The sequence below is a fragment of the Vipera berus genome (genome assembly GCF_964194415.1).
Source record: "Vipera berus genome assembly, chromosome: 11".
Lineage (NCBI taxonomy): Eukaryota > Metazoa > Chordata > Lepidosauria > Squamata > Viperidae > Vipera > Vipera berus.
In genome coordinates, this window is record NC_138214.1 from 10,481,253 (window position 1) to 10,503,093 (window position 21,841).

At 44.1% G+C, this 21,841-nt stretch overlaps 1 protein-coding gene across 1 annotated transcript in view; it reads right to left on the reverse strand.

Annotated features, from left to right (window-relative positions):
• The window catches only part of DACH2 (dachshund family transcription factor 2), a gene marked incomplete at both ends in the record, with an annotated part of 268,379 nt that extends 253,420 nt beyond the window's left edge, over positions 1–14,959 (reverse strand). The window contains one exon of the mRNA XM_081336628.1: positions 14,343–14,959. Coding sequence (XP_081192754.1) covers positions 14,343–14,959 — 617 coding nt within the window. The remainder of the gene's footprint in view (positions 1–14,342) is intronic.
• Between the last annotated feature and the right edge of the window lie 6,882 nt (positions 14,960–21,841).

Genomic DNA, 21,841 nt, shown 5'->3' on the forward strand with positions numbered 1-21,841 from the left:
GAACCTCTCCAGCTTTTTGTCTTGGTTTCCAAACCCTTCACCAACCTTATTATCCTCCTCCTCTTCACACTTCTCCCCATTGGGAAACTGACGAGCATCCCACTCCGTCTTTGTGTAAAAACTGCAACCCAAACACATACATACATATATATATATAAACAAACATAGCATGCAGATATATATATAGATGTGTGTGTGTGTGTGTACGTACACACACACACACACACACACACACACATATATACAAACATAGCAACCGCCAACCAACTTTTAAATCCTTCATCTCCCACCCACCCACCCATTACCCTTCTGGTCCCCTTCCTCCTCTTTCTCCCTATTCAAACTATCCTTTGACACAACATTCCTAATTAGATGATTAGTGTGTGAAAGGGCAAGAGATAAATCATTTGCATAATTTAATCATAAAGAGAAGTGAAAGACACTGCCTTCACTGTTTGTTTGGACAATAATCTTTCCCAGCCGAGAGACAGGGTTGTTTGGGCAAGGGGGTGGGGGAAGAAGGATAGACTGGTGAAGAGAGGAGAGGAAGGAGAAGGCGAGATTCTAATGTGATTAAACAGTATTTCTGAAAAGCAAGCAACTGCATGCCCCACATTAACAGAGCTGGAGGCAAACGAAAGATTAATTTCAGAAGACAATCAATTTTATTCTACACGACTGTAATAAATAACAGCTCATCTGCAGACAGGCCATTAGGCAGCCAGTTGGGGACACATGCCACTAAGTCTGAGTGACACAGGAGGGCAAAAATTCCACCCAAAGAAAATGAGGAATTATCACGGCCATTCCCAGCTGGAAATCTGGAGAGAGAGGTCTGAGGGAATCAAACCAGGAATTGTGTTAAAAATATATTAGACAGACAGACAGGCAGAGATATAGATGGATAGAAATATACATACACACACACACACACATACACATCACATCACACACACACACACACACACACACACACACACACACACACACAAACAAACATGCCAGCAGCGGGTCCACACAAACAAGCAAAGCCCCATCCACAAGATGCAGGCATTCTCTGGTCCACGGAAAAACCTCTCTCCATGGAACTGGTCCTCCAGATTAGACCATACATGGAACCCAATATCCAATGAGGTGAGTTGGGGGGGGGGAAAGGAGTTTGCTTAGGAATGCAACAAATACATAAACAACCAACCAATAAAAATATCCTCTTTACTAAGCAGCCAAATTCAATTCTGCATCTATGGACCTTGAGGTAGCCAAAAATGGCACCATCTCTGAAGCAGGGGTGGGGAACCTTGGCCCTTTTATGACTTGTGGACTTCAACTCCCAGAATTCCTGAGCCATTCTGGAACTTCAGAATCCACAGATCTTTACAAGAAGCTGGGAGAAAAATGGGAAAGATCTCTAAAGTTATCCAAGAAGAACTGACCGCTACTGAGAACCACAGAAGTTTGGCCGTTCTACCCAACTGAAAACTTAGGTTGGGAGAAAACCAGAACGAGCTCTCTTGGAAAATACCACACACTGGCCTGCACACCACAATGACAGTCCTGTGTGGCCTAATGCCTGACTTAGGGGCTCAGATAGTGCTGAGGAGCTCCAGATTTACATCCAACCTCAGATGAAGCAGCTCAGCATAGATCAGACTACCAGGAAGACCAGATTAGGAAATTAACTCCCCGGGAAGACCAAAGCTGTTTTTATCGAGACGGGCTACCATAAGAGAATCTTGCCAACTTGACTGCGTGCCAGGTAAGTAAGAAATTTATCATTTGCATTGTATAAATCCAACTTGTATTTCATCCCTAAACAGGGACAGATATCTTTTTAAGGAATAAGCATAATCCGAGATCACACTGATAGTAAAAGAACCCAAAGTGAATCAATAGTGTGTGTGTGTGTGTGTGTGTGTGTGTGTGTGTGTGTGTGTATATATATATATATATATATATATATATATATGTATATATATACACACACACACACACATGTAGCACAGATGTTCGTTTCTAATGCAATCTCCATTCAATTTCCTAAGTGCAGTCCCTCTGTGCAAACTAGCTTAGCATTATGTTTAGCTTGCAAATTCTTTTAATAAATAATGAATGCAATAAAACCAGTAGATCAATGGCAAGACTGAGAAATCATAAAGGGGATTGGAGGGGAAGGGGTGGGGAGGGGAGGGAAGAGACAGGGAAAAAAAACCTTTTGTGTTCAAGCTGTTGCCGATTAAAACAAGGGGAGGGAGGGGGGGGAAACTTTAATCCACGGGCAGATCAATATTACTCTTTTCCTTTTTAACCCAGCACATAAATAGCACATCGTCTCTAAATGCAGTTTAATGCTCTTACTGAGAGCCTCATCTGAAACAACCAATGCAACTGCTGAATCCAAGGAGCGATTGAAATCTTTCCGGAAAAACTTTTTTTTTGAAATGTTTTACAAGCAGTGTGAAAATCCTGATTGGAGCGAGGGGAGGATGGAGAGAAGGAAAGGGAAGGGGAGGGGAGGAGAGAGGGAGAAGAGGAAGAGGGGAGGGAAGGGGAGGGGAGGGGAAAGAGAGGAGAGAAAGTCCATTACAGACTGGCGTGATTTGGGCTTCTCAAGAAGAGTTTCTAATGATAAAACTAAAGATGCACGAAGCATCAAAAGAAGCAGGACAGAACAGCACCAGGGACATATAAATGCAATCATCTAACATACACAGTGGACAATCAACAGAGAGGTCCATGTGGAAAAAGGACACGAAGCTACTTGTAGCTGTATCATTAACTACATGTACTGGAATTTTGCAGAGTAAGCACTTTGGATCAATTCGTGAAATCAGGAAAGCAACTGAAATGTTTTTAAGACATACACGCACATAGACGCACGCACACAAGTAATTGTTAGCCAGGACAACTAACCGAAGCCTCCACGTTAAATTATACATGCATACATTCATTGTGCTATTATCTCCCTTTTCAGGGTGAACAAGGTTATGCAAAGTACAAAATAGTAAACCAAAGAAATTAAAGTCATGAAATAAGAACAACAAACACAGCTAACCTGTGCTTTATCTGCATACACGCTGAGAATTATTGCAAATGGGTTTTTAACCCTAGAACTTCACATAGGCAAAAAAAAAATCTGTTTCGCATATTTCACTAAATCATGACGATGTCAAAATGATGAATGCAAGTGGTTTCATTTCCTAAATGCAACCATTATGTATTTGTATCTTGATATATCATGCACATATGTCAGTTGCAACATTTATATGACAACGTCTTCACGCAGTTCTCATTATCTGCCCTTCATTCCCACTGCAAACGCCCAGATCAACGCACAGGAAATATTGTTAAGGCTCAGCCCTCTTAGAAAACTTCCAAGGATTGCAAAATCGTTAAGAATCCAAAGGTGGAGACACCAACAAACAGTTCAACAAGGAATAAACATGCTCTATTGTCAGCCCCACCAGGCAGACCAGACCAGAAAATCAATTTCCAGCTTTTCAACTTTAGAAAAGCTAAACATTATCTTTTTTGAAACAGGCTATATAATAAGAGAAACTTGCAAGTTATTCGTGCTTTACGCCACGTTCCCCCTGATTTAAGTGACTTAAGAAGGTGCCTACCCGTGCTGCTTCAAAATTATCTCATTTCGAAGGACTAATGTTTCGGCCCTTTTTTTGCTTACCTAATAGTCCTTGCCTCTTTCTGTTGAGGTCCTTACTGACTACATCTAGAATGGTTCTAGAATTCTAACTATCTGCTGGGCTAGACAACAGGAAAAGCCGGGGGGCAGAAGAAAGCCATATCCTAAAGAGAATCAATGCCTGGTTGATCCAAACTTGGGATGAAAGTATGCAAAATAAATATCTTGCCTTAAGATACTGGCAATAACAAATTATGCTGGGGGGGAGGGGGTGTATGTCCTTGCTGCTCTCTGAGCTTGGTGCTTTCTTGCGGACGTTTCATTACCCATACTAGGTAACATCATCAGTGCTAAGACTAGCACTAGACTAAGCGCTGATGATGTTACCTAGTTGGGTAATGAAACGTCTGCAAGAAAGCACCAAGCTCAGAGACCATGAAGGACCACAGTCATCGTCGTCGTCCTCCTCCTCCTCCTCCTCCACCACCACCACACAAACTCTACTCCCTTCTAGCACTGATGATGTTACCTAGTTGGGTAATGAAACGTCTGCAAGAAAGCACCAAGTTCAGAGAGCATGAAGGACCACAGTCGTCCTCCTCCTCCCTTCTCCTCCTCCTCCTCCTCCACCACCACCACCACCACACAAACTCTACTTCCTTCTAGCACTGATGATGTTACCTAGTTGGGTAATGAAACGTCTGCAAGAAAGCACCAAGCTCAGAGACCATGAAGGACCACAGTCGTCCTCCTCCTCCTCCACCACCACCACCACCACCACACAAACTCTACTCCCTTCTAGCACTGATGATGTTACCTAGTTGGGTAATGAAACGTCTGCAAGAAAACCACCAAGCTCAGAGAGCACCAAGGGCCCCTCATTTCAACCTGGAGCTTTTCCTTTACTGGCAAATTATGTCAAGAAGCAGGAAAAGGAGACTCACAGCCATGTGCTTGCTCTTCATAAGCAGATAATTGGTCAATATGAAGATCAATTAGGAATTATTCTCACACTGACAGAGCTGATCATTAACAAAACAGCAATTAAGCTGCAGACCGCCTCCTCTTCATAGAATTCACCGAAGCCCAGACAGTTTTTACTGATGTCCCGTTGAAAGTAGAGGAGTTGAAAGTTGAAATTTTGGGGCTTGTCATGTTCAACCTTTATTCTAATAAATACTAACCACTACTTCATATATAAATAGTTGACAGATTAAAATAGTGTGTGTGTTGTTGTTAGCTGCGAAGTCGTGTCCGACCCATCGCGACCCCATGGACAACGTTCCTCCAGGCCTTCCTGTCCTCTACCATCTTCTGGAGTCCATTTAAGCTCACGCTTGCTACTTCAGCGAGTCCATCCAGCCACCTCATTCTCTGTCGTCCCCTTCTTCTTCTCTTGCCCTCAACCTTTCCCAGCATTAGGCTCTTCTCTAGTGAGTCCTTCCTTTTCATTAGGTGGCCAAAGTATTTGAGTTTTAGCTTCAGGATCTGGCCTTCTAAAGAGCAGTCAGGGTTGATCTCCTCTAGGACTGACCGGTTTGATCGCCTTGCAGTCCAAGGGACTCGCAGGAGTCTTCTCCAGCACCAGAGTTCAAAGGCCTCAATTCTTTGGCGCTCAGCCTTTTTTATGGTCCAGCTTTCACTGCCATACATTGCAACTGGGAAGACCATAGCCTTGACTATACGCACTTTTGTTGACAGGGTGATGTCTCTGCTTTTTAGTGTGCTGTCTAGATTTGCCATGGCTTTCCTCCCGAGGAGCAAGCGTCTTTTAATTTCTTGGCCAGTCCCCATCTAGTGTGTGTATAAATAGCTGATAGATTACACAGATGACCCCCCATCCTGCTCCCACCCTATCTTTTAATTATCTATCTATATGTAGGCATTGTCTTTTTCTATTAAGTTATTTATGGCTTTTAGCTTATATGGTTTTCCTCTTTTCTGACTGTAGAGCTGCCCAGAGGTAAGATTGGTGGCCGATAAAATTGATAAACCAAACAAACAAACCCGCAAGATCCCCAATTCTTTGAAGACCTACTTGATAATAAAACCTATTGAAGTCATCAGTTACTTACTTCCAGGAAGCTTGCTCTGCTAGGTGTACCAATGAAAATTTAGGATATAACCAGCCAAACATAAAATATTGCTATACTCTCCTTGAATAGTCAATTATCTTCCATTTAAGCCCTTGAAATCTCAAAGTTTTTCACTTTATCTGGCTCACTTCTCATCTCTTGGTATTGACAGAAATGGATGCCACAGTAAGTATCTTGTTTAGGGCCATGTGGGGAGAAATATGCAAGGGGGCCATTAAAATATTGCTAATATTAATAAATGGAAGGTTATACGCTAAAGGGAACGAGGTATTTTGTTCCTAGTTCAACGTGCCTCTATCTTAAAAACAATGTGCTTTATTTAAAAGGCATTTTAAGGTTTACTTAAAATGATCCACTCCAGGAGTAGAAATTTTTTATCTGGAGGTGCCATTCAGCCATTTTGCGTCCGTGTTCTCAAGTGTTATTGCGGTGTCTTCCTATTTTAGCAAATATGTAATTGATGGATTCAAAAGACAAAGCAAAGTAGAAACATCGAGTCCAGTTAAATTGATGTCTTCCAAAACAAGACATGCTTCTATTCCCACAATTAATTTTGCATCGTCTGAAATGATACACATAACCCATCACACTCACTCTACCGTCTTTGGATGTTGGCTTATTTCTGGTGGAAAAGGGATATGAAATACAGGTAGTCCTCAACTTACAACCGTTTGCTTAGTGACTGTTCGAAGTTACAACAGCCATGAAAAAAAGCGACTTAGGACCGTTTTTCACACTTATGACCGTGGCAGCATCCCCAGGGTCAGGTGATCAAAATTCAAATGCTTAGCAACTGGTTCACATTTACGATGGTCGCAGTGTCCTGAGGTCACGCGAGATCCCCTTTTGCGACCTTCTGACAAGCAAAGTCAATGGGGAAGCCAGATTCACTTAACAACCAGGTTACTAACTTAGCAACTGCAGTGGTTCCCTTAACAACTGTGGCAAGAAAGGTCGTAAAACGGGTAATACTCAATTAACAAATGTCTCACTTAGCAACATAAATGTTGGGGTCAACTGTAGTCGTAAGCGACTACTTGATTTAACGTTGAGGAAACAGTTACGTTATTAAAAGGCCCTTGGGTTATATTTAGTTTTTTATATATACTGATACAAATATATTGATATGTGGTGGGATAACCAATCATTCAGAATAAAATTCCATGTTGAACGGCCTATGAAGTTATATCCACTAACTCTGAAAGGTTTTAGGACTTTAATTTTCTCTTTTCCCCAAAAGCCTAATTTGGGTTTTAGAGAAATAATCGCTTTTCTTCCTCCGCCCACCCCCCAGAAAACCTGGAGAGAGAGAGAGAGAAACACAGAGAGAAAGAGAGCGGGGGGGGGGGGATATGGCTACTTTAAAAGCTTCAATCTCTCTGACTTCGCCATGTGAGAACATTAATGCATCTGTCACAATGAACCTTAACGTCCACTAAATTTAAAAAGTCTTATTATATTTTTCTGAATTCCTCACTCTTCCTACAAAATGTGATGTTGATTTTAGAGAAATAAAACATTTCTCTCCCCACTCAGAAAACCTGAAGAGAGAGAGGCGGAAGAGAAAAAAGACAAGAACACGGCAACTTTAAAAACCTCCACCTCTCTGACACTGCCGGCTACGAGAACATTAACGCATCTGTCACGATAACAAGCTAAGAATAACATCTAGCCATCAAACCCAGCAAAGAATCCATCTGAGGCGATTCACTCGGATCCGTCTCATTGATTTATTAAACGCAGAGCCTCGCAGAGGCGCATTGGCAAAATTAATGCGAGATCCATTCAAATGAAAAAGAAAAAAAAGGAAGAAAACAGATAAATTGACACATAATTTACATGCAGCTCCACAAACAGGCTCACTGTTTTATTTTGTCTAGCTGGAACCAATGAGTTTAAAAGTCCGCACACTCTGATCAGGCGGCGTCGAAGGCTCCTTCCACGTACCCAGGCAGTGTTATAAAGGAGAGCCTGCGTCAAGAGGACAGCAAAACAGTTTCCAAACCTCTTTGTGAATACCCATCAAGAATATCATCAAGGTCAGTGATTTGGCTTCAGCCCGAGGAGTAGATTCAGGACAGCAGGTGGGGGAGTCGAGGAGTAAGCAAAATATCGGTCTGCCATGTTCAAATGTGTTACACACAAATGCACAAACCCTGCCTTGTGTTTTGGGAAAAACTAGAATTCCTGGGTAATCAGGAACAAGGAGATAAAAATCACGACTCCTTCACAATAGGTTTTGCTATAACGGAACTCACAAGAGAATTAACTATTCTTATGCACCCACACCCAAGTTCTCTAAAGTTCTACAAAGTATTTTGCTGCCCGCAAGGGTATTGCTAAGCCACACGTACCACCCAACTCTGAAAAAAGTTTACACAACATCTCCAGAAATTCTGGAAGTCATGCATTGGCACCAGCTTATTTGCTTTCACATATTATGCGGGAATGATCTTTCTGTCTGACTTTTCACAGGCCTGCTATATTGTTTAAAACCAGTCAATTCTTACTTCTTTAAAAAACCACAAGTACAGGCAATCCTCGACTTACAACAGTCCATTTAGTGACCATTCAAAGTTACAACGGCACAAAAAAAAAGGTGACTTATCACCCTTTCTCACACTTAACAACCGCTGCAGCATCCCCATGGTCGCATGATCAAAATTCGGACGCTTGGCAACTGATTCAGAGTTATGATGGTTGCAGTGTCCAGGGGTCACGTTATCCCCTTTTGCGACCTTCTGACAAGCAAAATCAATGGGGAAGCCAGATTCACTTAACAACCGGGTTAGTAACTTAACAAATGCAATCATTTACTTAACAACTCTAGCAAGAAGAGTCATAAAATGGGACAAACTCACTTAACAGATGTTTTGCTCAGCAACATAAATGTTGGGGTCAATTGTGGTCGTAAGTCAAGAACTAATTGTAAACCAACATGACTTACTCAATATAGGAATAAGTCAATGCCTTTTGAACAATAGAGTTTAGTAGAGTTTGTCCTTCTTCAACTGGATTACTTCTTACACTGTTATGGAAAGTTATGTTGTGTATTTTATGACTAGCTCTCACATACTTTTTCCTCACAATTAAAAGAAAACACAATTATACAACGCTTAACTATTACTCTACCCATTTTGCAGACAAGAGGTGAAAAGTGAAAGACAGGGGTTTTTCAAAACCTACAAAAGAAGCAGCTGGATTAAGTCTAAAGTTAAACCCAAGATTTTCCAGCTTACACGTCTTGCCACCAAACTACACATCAGTAAGCACAGTACTTCAAAATTCACACCCGTCTACAAGCTGGCAAGTTAATAAATATTTCTCTTTTTTAAAAATATCAAGCGCATCTGTCAACTCATTGACTAACCACTCTGGACATCTCTGAATTCATGCGAACCACTTGACATTCCAAAAATGGGGTTGTTTATGCAAAGATTATTGTGGGCATTCAAAACTGTGATGTGACAAAGACTGTAACTTTTGGACTGTCTGCAGTCGAATGCAGCAACTGGAAGATTGATGGGATTCTCTTCAAACAGATGCTACAACCAGAAAGAATTATATCACAAAAGCAAGGCCTAAATTTAGCATTGGGTTAGTGTTTTTGTTTTAAAACATGCACCCGTTTTTATGGGAGGACAGATCAACTTTTAAATAAATATTTTTTTAAAATAAATAAAACTTTACTAGCTCATTTATTAATTCCCTTTTAAAACTTGCTTGAGATTCCTGATTTCCGTAACTATGCATGCTTGACATCGTTCAGCAAATGTTTTGGTTCAACCCTCAGAATTTAAAGTAAGACTTTCTTAATTGCTTTGTCCTAAGTAATTGTATTCAGAAGACAAATTAATGGCCTTAGACTCCAGTAAATATGGGTACATAAATGATTTTTAGGTATATGCCTAACATTATCCATAGGATCCTAAGTGATAAAAAGCCAGAATTAATTCCTTGCCTGAATTTCCACAGCAATCTATAAAATAGGTGTATAAAGCTATTATTGACATTCCCAGAAGAAGAAGAAAGAAGAAGAAGAAGAAGAAGAAGAAGAAGAAGAAGAAGAAGAAGAAGAAGAAGAAGAAGAAGAAGAAGAAGAAGAGGAGGAGGAGGAGGAGGAGGAGGAGGAGGAGGAGGAGGAGGAGGAAGAGGAGGAGGAAGAGGAGGAGGAGAAGGAGAAGAAGAAGAAGAGGAGGAGGAGGAGGAGGAGGAGGAGGAGAAGAAGAAGAAGAAGAAGAAGAAGAGGAGGAGGAGGAGGAGGAGGAGGAGGAGGAGGAGGAGGAGGAGAAGAAGAAGAAGAAGAAGAAGAAGAAGAAGAAGAAGAAGAAGAAGAAGAAGAAGAAGAAGAAGAAGAAGAAGAAGAAGAAGAAGAAGAAGAAGGACCCAGAATTGTAGGATAGGATAGACAAGTGCTACAATTATTAACAGCATATTTAGAAGAAAGCCTCACTATATTAATGGGATTAATTTCCAAGGAGATTATACAGGATGACAAAATAAGAAACAGGCAAACCATGTCTTCCCTTACTTGCTTCTTTTAAAGCTTTCTGTTTTTTTTAATTAGACATCTACTTGATTTCTATCAATCTGGAGATTACCATGCAGTTGCTCCCCAATTAAAATTTCATACCATCTCTCAGCTGGATTTTATAAGCTTCAGGAAGCCGTAAGTGTCTCTGCACACAATGCGGTAATATTTTTATTAAATTAGTCTGCACAAAATACCAGTCAAGACTTTACTTAAGACTTCCGCAAAGCTTCACTAGTTCTGAAGAAATAACACCCAATTCGATTTCTCGCCTGCCTGTTTTCACAGACTGCCAGCCGGATCTAGCCAAACTCCTTTTAAGAGATGCCCCAAAGCTTGGGCACCAAGATTTGATTTTTATTTGATTTCATTGCCCTTGAACTAATATAACTCTCCAGTTACAAGTGGCTTTAGGAAGTAGCCGTCTCTATTTCAATTTGGTTTAAATTAGGGGACGCAAGGCTAAGGGGCTTATTATACATTTTCTCCAACCCGCCCACATCATTTTGACTTGACATGGTTTAAAGACAGCAACTTCACAGAGCGAGCACCAGCTAAAGACATGATAGTCCTCTCTGAAATGAAGGCACCGCCTTAGCCATCTGTTCCCGTCTTATTTGAATACCAAGCGGGCAGAGACCTTAAAGTAGAAATCATTTTCTCCAGCAAGAAGCCTAAATGCACAGGAAAAGCTGGTGTTTTTAAAGGTGGGGGGGGGGGGAAATCAACACTGCACACAAGACACCAAAAAGTGAGAGTAAGCCTGTGAAGATTCTCAATCCTCCAGATCATAGTTATCCCAAAGGTGCTTTTTCAAAAGGCAACTGGACTTGCTTGGGTGTCCCCCCCCCTTTGAAAAGGTTTCGCTTCTCATCCAAGAAGCTTCTTCAGTTCTGATGTTCAGTAGTCAAGAAGCTTCTTAGATATGGGAAGCGAAATGTTTTCGAACAAAAGAAAAACCGAGAAAGTCCAGTTGCCTTTTGGAAAAAGCACCTTTGGGACAGTCAGGCTAAAACTTTACTTAGACGGTACTCAAAACTTTGATTGCCACATGTTGAGTAGAGAGAAAGAAATTTGTAGGAAGTTGTTGTTTTTTTTAGAATTTTAGAAATTTGTAGAACGGAATATTTGCGGTTTCTAGCCCTCTTAAAATTGGGGCATAGCCACTGGAAGTGATAATGCAGAGTGCGTCCCACTCTGTGCAAAATAAAATCAGGTTTTTATACAGGCAGCAAGTTCTAAGTGGGAACATGTACAACCCCCCCCCCAAAAAAAAACTTCAACTTGATGGGAAAACATCTGTCAGATTTGCCAGGTAGTTTGGCCCTTCAGCTCAATCCAACCGCTTGGTGCGTTCCTTTTAAACTGAACAAAAATAAGAAAAGATAACAGAGTATAGAATGTTTTCAATAATAAACAATGATCTAATAATAAACAATGAGTAGAAACGAAAGTCTGCAAACTTTGTATTCATTCCTAGGATCTCAGCAGGCACATTAACAAGAAAATCAGCTTTGTGGCAGTTTAGCTTCTTAAAAATTGAGACAGTTTGGTCATCTCGATCAGAATTGGGGTTTTCTTCCCTTCCCTAATCTTATTGCCACAGAAAACTTCCTCTGCTTTGAATGTTCTTCTATGCTTACAATATGGAGAAAACTTTTCTACATATTGTTTTACAGGCTGAGATAAAAGAACTATACTATTTGGAGAAACTGAGAGCCGCTTTCTGACTGTAAGCATTTCAACAACTCAGGAGACTGTAGGGCAAATACTACTTTTGAGAATATTCCTTTATTTTGCTTTACTAAGGAACAGGATCTAAGTGGTCATTCATTCCTGAGCTTACACGACTCCTAATGTCTTCAAGTAATCTGCAAGGTGACAGACATTGCAAAGTGTAATTCCAAGAATTCAAGGAAATACGAAATTTTAAAGTTTCCTAACGAAGGGACTGGGGATAGTCTCACATACGTAAAGCTCGAAAACCAAGCACATTTGTGGTGTCTTAATGAAAGAAATGCAGATTTTCATTTGCATTAACGAACACAAAAAACAATTGCCAAAACCTTGAATTAATCCGACCTCTTTCTATTCTATGTATATATAAAAGCATATTTTCTTGGTTGCATTTTGACCGAGCAGACAGAATCACGCATCTCTCATATGAATATTGCAAAGATTTTTGCAATAAGGACATTAAACGAAATTATTCCCAATATTACTATATGATCACCTTTCTTTAAGAAAATTTGCTCCGGGCTTTTTTCCCTGCTTTACATAATCTCATTCAACTACAATTCCCCTCTGGGGAACCAGCATGCAATAAAGGTTTGTCCCACTTCTGGGGTTTACAGCCAAGGACTCCGGAGAGCAGATGGTGGTCTGCATAAACCTTGCTTGGATCTTTTCCTTATGGATCTTCAAATTGTAATCCAGTTTGTCTTGCCACATGTGAACCCAGCAAAGATCTACCACTACTAAGATGTGACTATTTAAGATGTCCACCAGCCCTTTATCCCCACCTCCTGAAACTTAAAACTCAAGGAAACAACCAGCTTCTAAGCTGGTTTCTATCCCAAGGAGATTTTTCCATGAGGGCAGATACAATATGCAAAATTCAGAGAAAAGGGTTAAAGGAAATTGAAATGGTCCTCTTTCACTTCTTCAACTTATCCTTGTCAACTCAGAAGAAGTTGTTTTAAGATCTTGCTGTCAAATGCAGCCTTGAAGCTCTCTTTTCCAAATCCTTTCTCTATTCAATAGTCAACCTTCCCTCCAAAGGGTACATCTTTTAAATAAGATTAAACTTCATAACCCTGAACTGAATGTGGAAACTGAAGTGGAATTCAACAGCGTCCTAATGGGGGGAAAAAAAATCTTCCTGTTCCAAAGGAGACCCTCATTTTTCCCCAAGCCAAAATTAAGAGCACCCAGAAGCATCTTTTAAAAAGAAAAAAAAGTGGAACTCATTTTAAAGCATAATGTGCAACCTGGCCTTAAATCCCAAAGTCTGTGCCCACCCCCGCTTGCTTGGAGGGAAGGGCGCAAAAGCCTTATGTCCTGCAACACCCCTAAAACCAAATGCCTCCTATAGGGCTTAACTCCACATTGTCCGCATGGAGACTTAACAAGTGGTGGGCATCACTGTGGTCAAATCTCGTGGTTTGCAACCAGCCTTGTTCCTTGACAGCAGTAAAGTTGTTTGTGCAACTTAGGTTCACCATCTCAAAGAGGCTACTTTTCTTTTATGGTAGGATGGAGCCAATTCCCCCAGAACCTTGCTTAAAAGTTGGGACCGTGGCACCCCCTCTCTCGACTCCCTCCCCTTGCCTCCCAAAAGCCCCTCATTTTCAGCAACAAAGTTCTGGGTTCAAATCTCACAGTCTCAGACAAAGTCATTTGGAGAGACCCGGAATTCCTAAATATATATATATATCTTCTTTTTATCTGAATGAACACCCTCCACCACCACCCCAATCGAGGGAGGCAGGCAGGCAGGAGGGGTCGAAAGCTGTCGCCCCCCCTCTTTAAGTTCCCCACTCCCCGTTTGCAAGTTGTCCCCACTATCCCAGGCAGCAAATTCCCCCCCCCCCAAAAAAATAAGCTTTCTTCTCGGACTCTCAAAAAAAAAAGGTCCCAGAGGCGCTACAGATTCCGGCCTTCCCTCTCTCTTTCTTCCCTTCCTTCCTTCGTTTGTTTACTATTATATTGCGTGTATATCACTTTCTGAACGCAAAAGAGCCGCTAAGCTGGACTCGTTCTTAATCACAAGCCGGAGCGGAATCACAAAGCACCCGTTAAGAGACCCCAGGCCACTAAGCGCGACCTCTCTCGCACCCCACACGCCCGTAACCCCGTTCACACGTTCCGAAGCGAATTCTCTCGCCAAGGCGGGGTTTTCCCCTCTACTCCAAGGGTCCGAAGGGGCTGCTTCCTCCCTCCCTTCTCTACTTCTTTCCACCACCACCCGGCCCAAATGACCGGTCTCGTCTCCTTTCCCCGCAGCAGCGACCCACACCCAACACACACACCCCCAAACACACACACACACACACACACACAGACCCGCGCTCACCTGGCGTTGGTGCAGTCTCCGTACAAAGTTTCGAAGTCCTGGCGGGTGATGAGCTTGCAGCGGTTGACGCCCGGCTGGATGGCGCCCAGCCCGCGCAGGATGCGCACTTGCTCCACGGTGCAGACGACGGGCGCGATGTCCAGCCGCTTCAGCTTGGTGTAGACGGTGTGCAGCCCGCCGACCAGGTGCTTGAGGAAGAGGTCGAAGACCTGCGGCAGGCAGATCAGCTCCTGCCCGTCCACCACGAAGGAGGCCACCTTCACCCCGTGCAGGTCGACCATCTTGCACTCGTTGCCCCCGACCGGGAGCGAGGACGAGGCCCCGACGGCTCCCCCCGCCGAAGCGCCGCCGCCGCCGCCCGCGGGCGCCGCGCTGCAGGAGAGGAAGCCGTGGATCAGGCTCCCGCCGCCGCCGCCGCCGCCGCCGGCCAGCCGCGGGGACTCGGAGGGGCTGGAGGAATAAAGCGGCTCCACCGCCCGGAACAAGCCGGCCGAGCCCCCCGCGCTGCCGCCGCTGCCCCCGCCGCCTCCCCCGGCGCTGCCGCCTCCTCCTCCTCCTCCGCCGCCGCCGCCGCCGCTGGAAGTTGCGGGAATGCTCGGGGGGGAAGAGACGGCCATGCTCTCTACTCCGCCCCGGCCGCCTGGCTCGGCGTGGCCGTCGGCAGCCGCATCCAACCCGGCCGGCTCCACTTTTCCCTCCAAACTGTCCGCGCTCCTCGAGGAAAGGAGGCGAAGGCAGCCGGCGAGCGCGGCCAGGCGGGGGAGGGACCCCGCGACGGCCACGCCCCCTCCCTGGCCCGGGCCACGCCCCCTCCCCCTGGCCCGGGGAGCGCCGAGCGGAGTGACTAGCGGGCGCCGCCTCTCGCCCCGCCCCCCGCCCCCCCCACCACCACCACCGCGCCCCGTGGGAGAGGGTCCGCCTTGGCCCCGCCCACCCGGGGGGGGCGCCGCTGGTCCCCGCCCGAGGTGGAGGGGATGGGAGGGCGCCGCGCTTTCCGTGCTGCGGGCGCCCGCTTGGCGATCCGGCCGCCGGCCGACTCGCTTGGGCCGCGGGGAAGTTGGTGGCGCTGCTTGGGGAAGGGCGCCGGGAGCCGCTGATGCCCGCCCTCGCTCTGCCTTCCCAGGGCCGAGCGTACACGTGTTTCGGGGCTCGTGGGAGCCCTTCGTGTTTGTGTGTGTGTGCGTGTGTGTGTGTGCGCGCGCGCCTTCCCAGGGCCGAGCGTACACGTGTTTCTGGGCTCGTGGGAGCCCTTCGTGTCTCTCTGTGTGTGTGTGTGTGCGCGCGCGCGCCTTCCCAGGGCTGAGCTCGTGGGAGCCCTTTGTGTGTGTGTGTGCGCCTTCCCAGGGCCGAGTGTACACGTGTTTCTGGTGTTTCTGGGCTCGTGGAAGCCCTTCGTGTCTGTGTGTGTGTGTGTGTGTGTGTGTGTGTGTAGGGGCAGCCTGGGGAGCAGCCCGCGTGCAAAAAGCTTGGAGGGTCGCCTGCGGGGGGGGGGGGCGCGGGGAGAGGAAGAGCTGGAGAGAAGATGGCGGGGGACACACGCTTGGCAGGCCTAGGAAACTTGTGGAAGTTGTTGGGACTTGGGTGTCTGTAAAGAGAGATTGGGACAGAGGCAGCCAGAGACTGCTAGACTTGAATGAGCTAAGACAGGCATCGTTCTCTTGTCGCATCATCATCACCATCATACTACTGCTACTACTACTGTTAACTGTTATTACTACATTCGGTCCTTTTTGCTTCTTGGCCAGCTGAAAGGAGAAACTGTCCTCTTGGCTTCACCCTGCCTTCATAGCTGAAAAACCTGATTTCTCCTAACCCAGAGTGGCTGCATTCACACAACGAAGCTAAAGACTAAGCCTACCGTGCTACGGTTTGCTGTGTGCAAATATAGGCAGTAACTATTTTTCAGCCGTACAGCGGCATCAAGCAAGCAAGACTTTAGTTTCGAAAGGCTGAAGAAGATTGCTTAAATGCCTACTAGCGCTGTAGTCCAGACGCGAAGTCAGTGCTGTCAGGCCGGGGGTTGCAAAACTCGGAATAACTGCTGGATGGCAGCAGAAAACACTGTTTTGCAATCTAGATCTGATAACTTAGATGGAAGTAACCATTATTAGTTTGATTCACTCAGATTGCTAAGGTGTAAAACGTGGTTTGAAAGCAGACAAGGCTCAAAAATGTTAACCACAAACCATCAGTTGGCCAAAAGCACCCAGCTTTTGATCACACGACTTACAAGGATGCCGCAACAGTCATAATTGCAAGAACAGGCCACGAGTCCCTTTTTTTTCAGTGTGGTGGTAATTTCGAACAGGCGCTAAACAATGCTTGTAAGTCAAGGCCCACCTTTAAATAATTAAATCTTAAATATTATTATAATTATTATCCTGTGTTGACTATGATCACTTTGTTGTTTTGCATGTACACTGAAAGCATATGCACCAGAGACAAATTTCTTGTGCGTCTAATCACACTTTGTCAATAAAGCTATCGTATCCTATCCTGTCAACTCAAATTTCAGTCTGTGTATCGCAGTGCTTCCCACGCTTTGAGCCAGTGCAACTGCCTGCTGTGAACTTGTGTAGCCCAAATGAAGAACTAAACCACAGAGGGAGTTTCAATCCTATGGTTAGACGGCACTTTACTTGCACCAACTTAAATCAGTTTTTTTTTTAAAAAAAATGTGCTCCCTAAGTGGTTTGCAAAAGCAAAGCCCAATTACGGTTGGCTAGTTTGTTGTGAGAACAGACCGAGGCAGGACTACAACCATCACCTTGCAGGACCAGTGACAGGCAGATTGACTCTACTTTCCTGTAGATCAACTAGATCAGAGGTCCCCAACCTTTGGGGCACCATGGACCGGTTCCGTGGAGGGAGGTTTTTCCGCATACTGGAGGGGGCCTGGTTTTGTGTGCTGCCTGCATCCCGTAGATGGGGTTTTCCTTGTTTGTGCGGACCGGTTGCTAGCATGCCGCGGCCTGGCACTGGTCCTCGGATCCGGGGTTGGGGACCCCTGAACTAGATGCTTGTATCAGACGTCCTAAGATGAAGATGGCAGCCCCTCCCAGTGATTGCAATTGAGAGTCAGAGATAAACTGCTTCTAAACACGGTCTTACCTGAAAGGTGGAAAGCACCTTTACGATTTCAAACCTGCATTCTTTCTGTAACCTGTCTCCGACGCCTTTTTTCTCTGCAGAATTGCAGACTGATCCCACCAGGTAAGGGGTCAGCTCCTCTACGACAGGGGTCTCCAGACCTCGGTCCATGGACCAGCACCGAGCCACGGCATGCCACGCAAATAAGGAAAACTCCATCCATGGGATGCAGGCAGCATGTGAAAACATACCCCCTCCGGTCCATGGAAAAACCTTTCTCCATGGAGCTGGTCCCTGCCCAAAAGGTTGGGGAGCGCTGCTCTATGAACAGGTGAGCTGGGCCATCACCTGGAATTAATTTACAAACCTTGAGCATTTCCTAAGCAGGAGAAGCGCAGTTCTCTTTCCACGGGTAGTTGCTTCTCAAGGCTACTGCTTTTGCTACAGCCTTTATGATTTTATATTGCTTCATGCCACTCTTGACACGAAGAGGAATTGATGTTCAAGGCTTCCGTTGGCCTTGCAAAAACTCATCCTTATTTAGAAATCTATTTAGCTTATGGAAGACATTAAAATCGGGGGGGGGGGACGGGACATTCCAGAGCAAGGAATTTGATAGTGGGGGGGGGGAGGGAAACAAAATTCCTTGAAAGAGAATGAAGGAAAACAACAACAGTGCCAAACCTTATAAATTAGTCTTTATATTTCCTTTCTGAAGATCTTTGCAGGGGTCTAGCTGTTTAGTTAAAGATTCTGACCTTAAAAATGGACAGGATGTAAAAAAAAAATGGGGGCTAATTCTCTCAATTATAATTTTGGGTGGTCCAGGCCTTGATTTTCTCTCAGGAATCTGGAAACTGAATCCTCATGGCTGTTGAAAAAATAAATGGCTTGAATGTATGTCGATTTTTTTTTATATACTGTATAAAAAGTTGACGGGGTTTGCAAAAAATACTCTGAACTAGCCAGTTACACTTTAATGTAACACATTAAGTGAATTTAGCCTTCAGGATCACTCAGTGCACCGCTGCGAACCCAAAAAGTGAATTTGTGGACTAATTCAGGAGTAAGCCTGGTTTACAAATCTAGACAGAATATTCCTTTTCTGGAAGAACTGGCTTAGAGAGATCAATCTGACAACATCCCTCACAATAATAAGACATCAAAGAGAAATCAACATTGAGAGACGGTTACAACTTAAAGCAGCAACTAGTAAAAAACCAAGCAGTTCAATTAAGCATCTATTAAAATGGTCCCTAAAAGTTTGTTACAGGTAGTTCTCTTCTTACAGTCACAACTCAGCCCAAAGTTTCTGTTGCTAAGCGAGATATATGTTAAGTGAGTTTTGCCCCATTTTATGACCTTTCTTGTCACGGTTGGTAAATGGATCACTGTAGCTGTTACGTTAGGAACACTGTTGTTAAGTGAATTTGGCTTCCCCCATTGTCTTTGCTTGTTAGAAGGTCGCAAAGGGGGATCACGTGACCCCGGGACACTGCGACCGTCATAAATATGAGTGAGTTGCCAAGCATCTGAATTTTGATCATGTGACCCTGGGGAGGCTGCAATGGTCATACATGAAAGACAGTGATACGTCTCTTTTTTCAGTGACATTGTCACTTCAAATGGTCACTAAACAAATGATTGTAAGCCGAGGTTTTACCTGTTTTCCCCCCTTAATTAACCCACCATTTAGTTGCACAGGCTAACCCTAGTTTTGTAGTGGTGTTCCCTTCCAACACCCATATTCTCCGAAAAACGTCCTCCTAACCATTCAATAACTAAAGAATTTAGAAGAAATTGAGTTTGAACACGAAGCTAGGTACAGGACCGCCAGTGTCAACTGCAGGGGTCACCTATGAATCCACAAGGCTTCAACTTTTAAAAATGATCGTTTACGGCCCAACACCATTTTCAGGGGGGAAAAAACCAAGTGTACAACTGTTGATCAGATATCAAATATGAAGCAATAATAACTTGGTATAAGAAAATGAGAAAGTATTAGTGTGAAGGAGGCGTCCCATGGTATCTATGAGCCATAACTAACATTAAAGATTTGACCAACTTGCTGGAAATTATTACTTTTGGAAAGGGTTACTTCCCTCCATCTCAGAAGTATCTTTCCAATCTTTCTGGAACTTTTAAGGTGTTTCAGAAGTCTGGGAGTTGAAGACCACACTTGCTTTAATCCAGGGGTAGGCATAGCTGACTCAGGAATTCTGGGAGTTGAAATCCATGAGTCATAAAAGAGCCGAGGTTGCCTACCCCTGCTTTAATCTATGTTTTGCTTAGTCACAATTCATAATAATAATCCAGTTCTTTCAAAGAAAAACAAGATACGAGCGTCCAGGTTCACACTGCACATTGCAGGAGAGGGGCAGGACAAGAAATAACGTGTGGAAGATCGTTAAAGAGAGATCCCAGCTAGAATTAAAAAGAAATTTCCAGACAGTTGAGAACTATTAGTCAATGCTCGAGCAGGGGGTTGGACTAGAAGACCTCCAAGGTCCCTTTCCAACTGGTTTTCCTGTTACTTCATTAAGCTTCTTTGGAAACAGCATGCAAGCCTGAATTCAGAAATTACACACATATGTATATCCATCACGCAATTCCCTTTTGGTTTCGGCAAGAAATTCTAAGACTAAAATATTTATCAGTTTGAGCTTTAGAAAACTAACTTCTTAACCCTGCTGCTTGGTCTCGGTAAGCAGGGAAAATATCAGGGCATTCTCATTACATATCAAAGCTGATGGACAGATACGAGGCAAAGATAAAATGGGAGAAAATAAACAAGGGGGGCAGGGTGGGGGTGGATTCTGTTGTTTCACAGCAGTTGGAGAAGTGCCGGACAAAAGAGGCAGAGGAAAAACTTAATTTGTGACATTGCAAAATGTGTGGGTTCTTTTAAAATTTGGGAAAGTGTATTGCCATCCATTTCACGAGGACAAGCCTTAGTAACTTATTTCTCCTATTTTAGAACAGTGTGGTTCCCTACATGTAGTCCTCAACTTATGCAGTTCATTTAGTGACTGTTCAAATTATAAGGCCACTGGGTGTATGGTCATAAGTCAAGGACTACCTATATTTTGGTTCTATGTATCGCATAACTGAGTAAATTCAGTAAAACATAATACCATACAAAATGTTGATTCACAAAGTCACTATCAGCTGAACTCACGTCACCATATGATGTAGCAGTTTACAATTACAAACTGGAACAGCCGGGGGTTCACACAACTTGTTCTTTTCTCTAAACCCAACTTGTTCTTTTCAAGGTTGTTGATAAACACACAAAGAAAGTATTCCAATCTAACAGATTTGCTTCAATTTTAGACAGTGCCTGGCTGAGGAATTCTGGGAGTTGATGTCCACAAGTCAAAAAAGGGCCATGTTTGAAGACCCCTGGTCTAAACCTCGGACTTGGGAGCTGAGCCTGCTCCAGTTGTATCTTGTGGCGATCAGCCACCGTTGAATGCTGGCTTCCTCATTCCTGAGGTTGACCACCCTGAAGCCCATGGCCAGCTGGAGCAACATGGTCAGATTCCAAGTCAGAGTCAGACTCTGAATCACGGCTTATAACACAACCAAGACAATCATATTACCTACCGTTCAGTGCACCATGAGAACTGGGTCTGTGCAGAGAGAGAACTAGAATTCCAAAGCTAGAAAACTCATCCCAGTTTCCAATAATAAATATTTGAAGGAGTAGGAAATGAACGTTTCCTTGTTCAATGGAGGTGCCCACAAGTGGCAGTTTGCCAAATCAGCAGGTGAACAGGTCACCTGAGCACCTAACCCTTTTGCGTCTCAGCTTTCAAGATGTTCAGAATCTCCAGCTATCATGTCCAGAGTGTGAACTGGAATCGGACAATGGAATTAGTTACCGGTAGTCCTCAGCTTACAGCAGTTCATTTATTGACCATGCAGAGGTACAACGCCACTGAAAAAAAATGTGACATGATCATTTTTCACCCTTATAATGTTGCAGCCTCCCCGAGGCCCTGTGATCAAAATTCAGAAGCTTGGCAACTGACTCGTATTTATGACAGTTGTAGTGTCCCGGGGTCATGTGATCCCCTTTTGTGACCTTCTGACAAGCAAGGACAATGGGGAAGCAAAGACTCACTTAACAGTCTTGCAACTAACTGAACAACTGCAGTGATTCGCTTAATGGCTGTGGCAAGAAAGGTTTTAAAATGGGGCAAAATTCACTTAAGCAATGTTTTGCTTAGAAACAGAATTTTTGGCCTCAATGGTGGTTGTAATTCTGCTTTGGGCTACCTGGAAAGGATCACAGCTCTGGCTCTAACCTTAAAGAAACACCAGACTTCAGTTTAAAATGTCGCGTTAATCACACCGAAGCCGCGTATCATGGACACGCACCCATTGAATTAGACAGTTTGTACCTA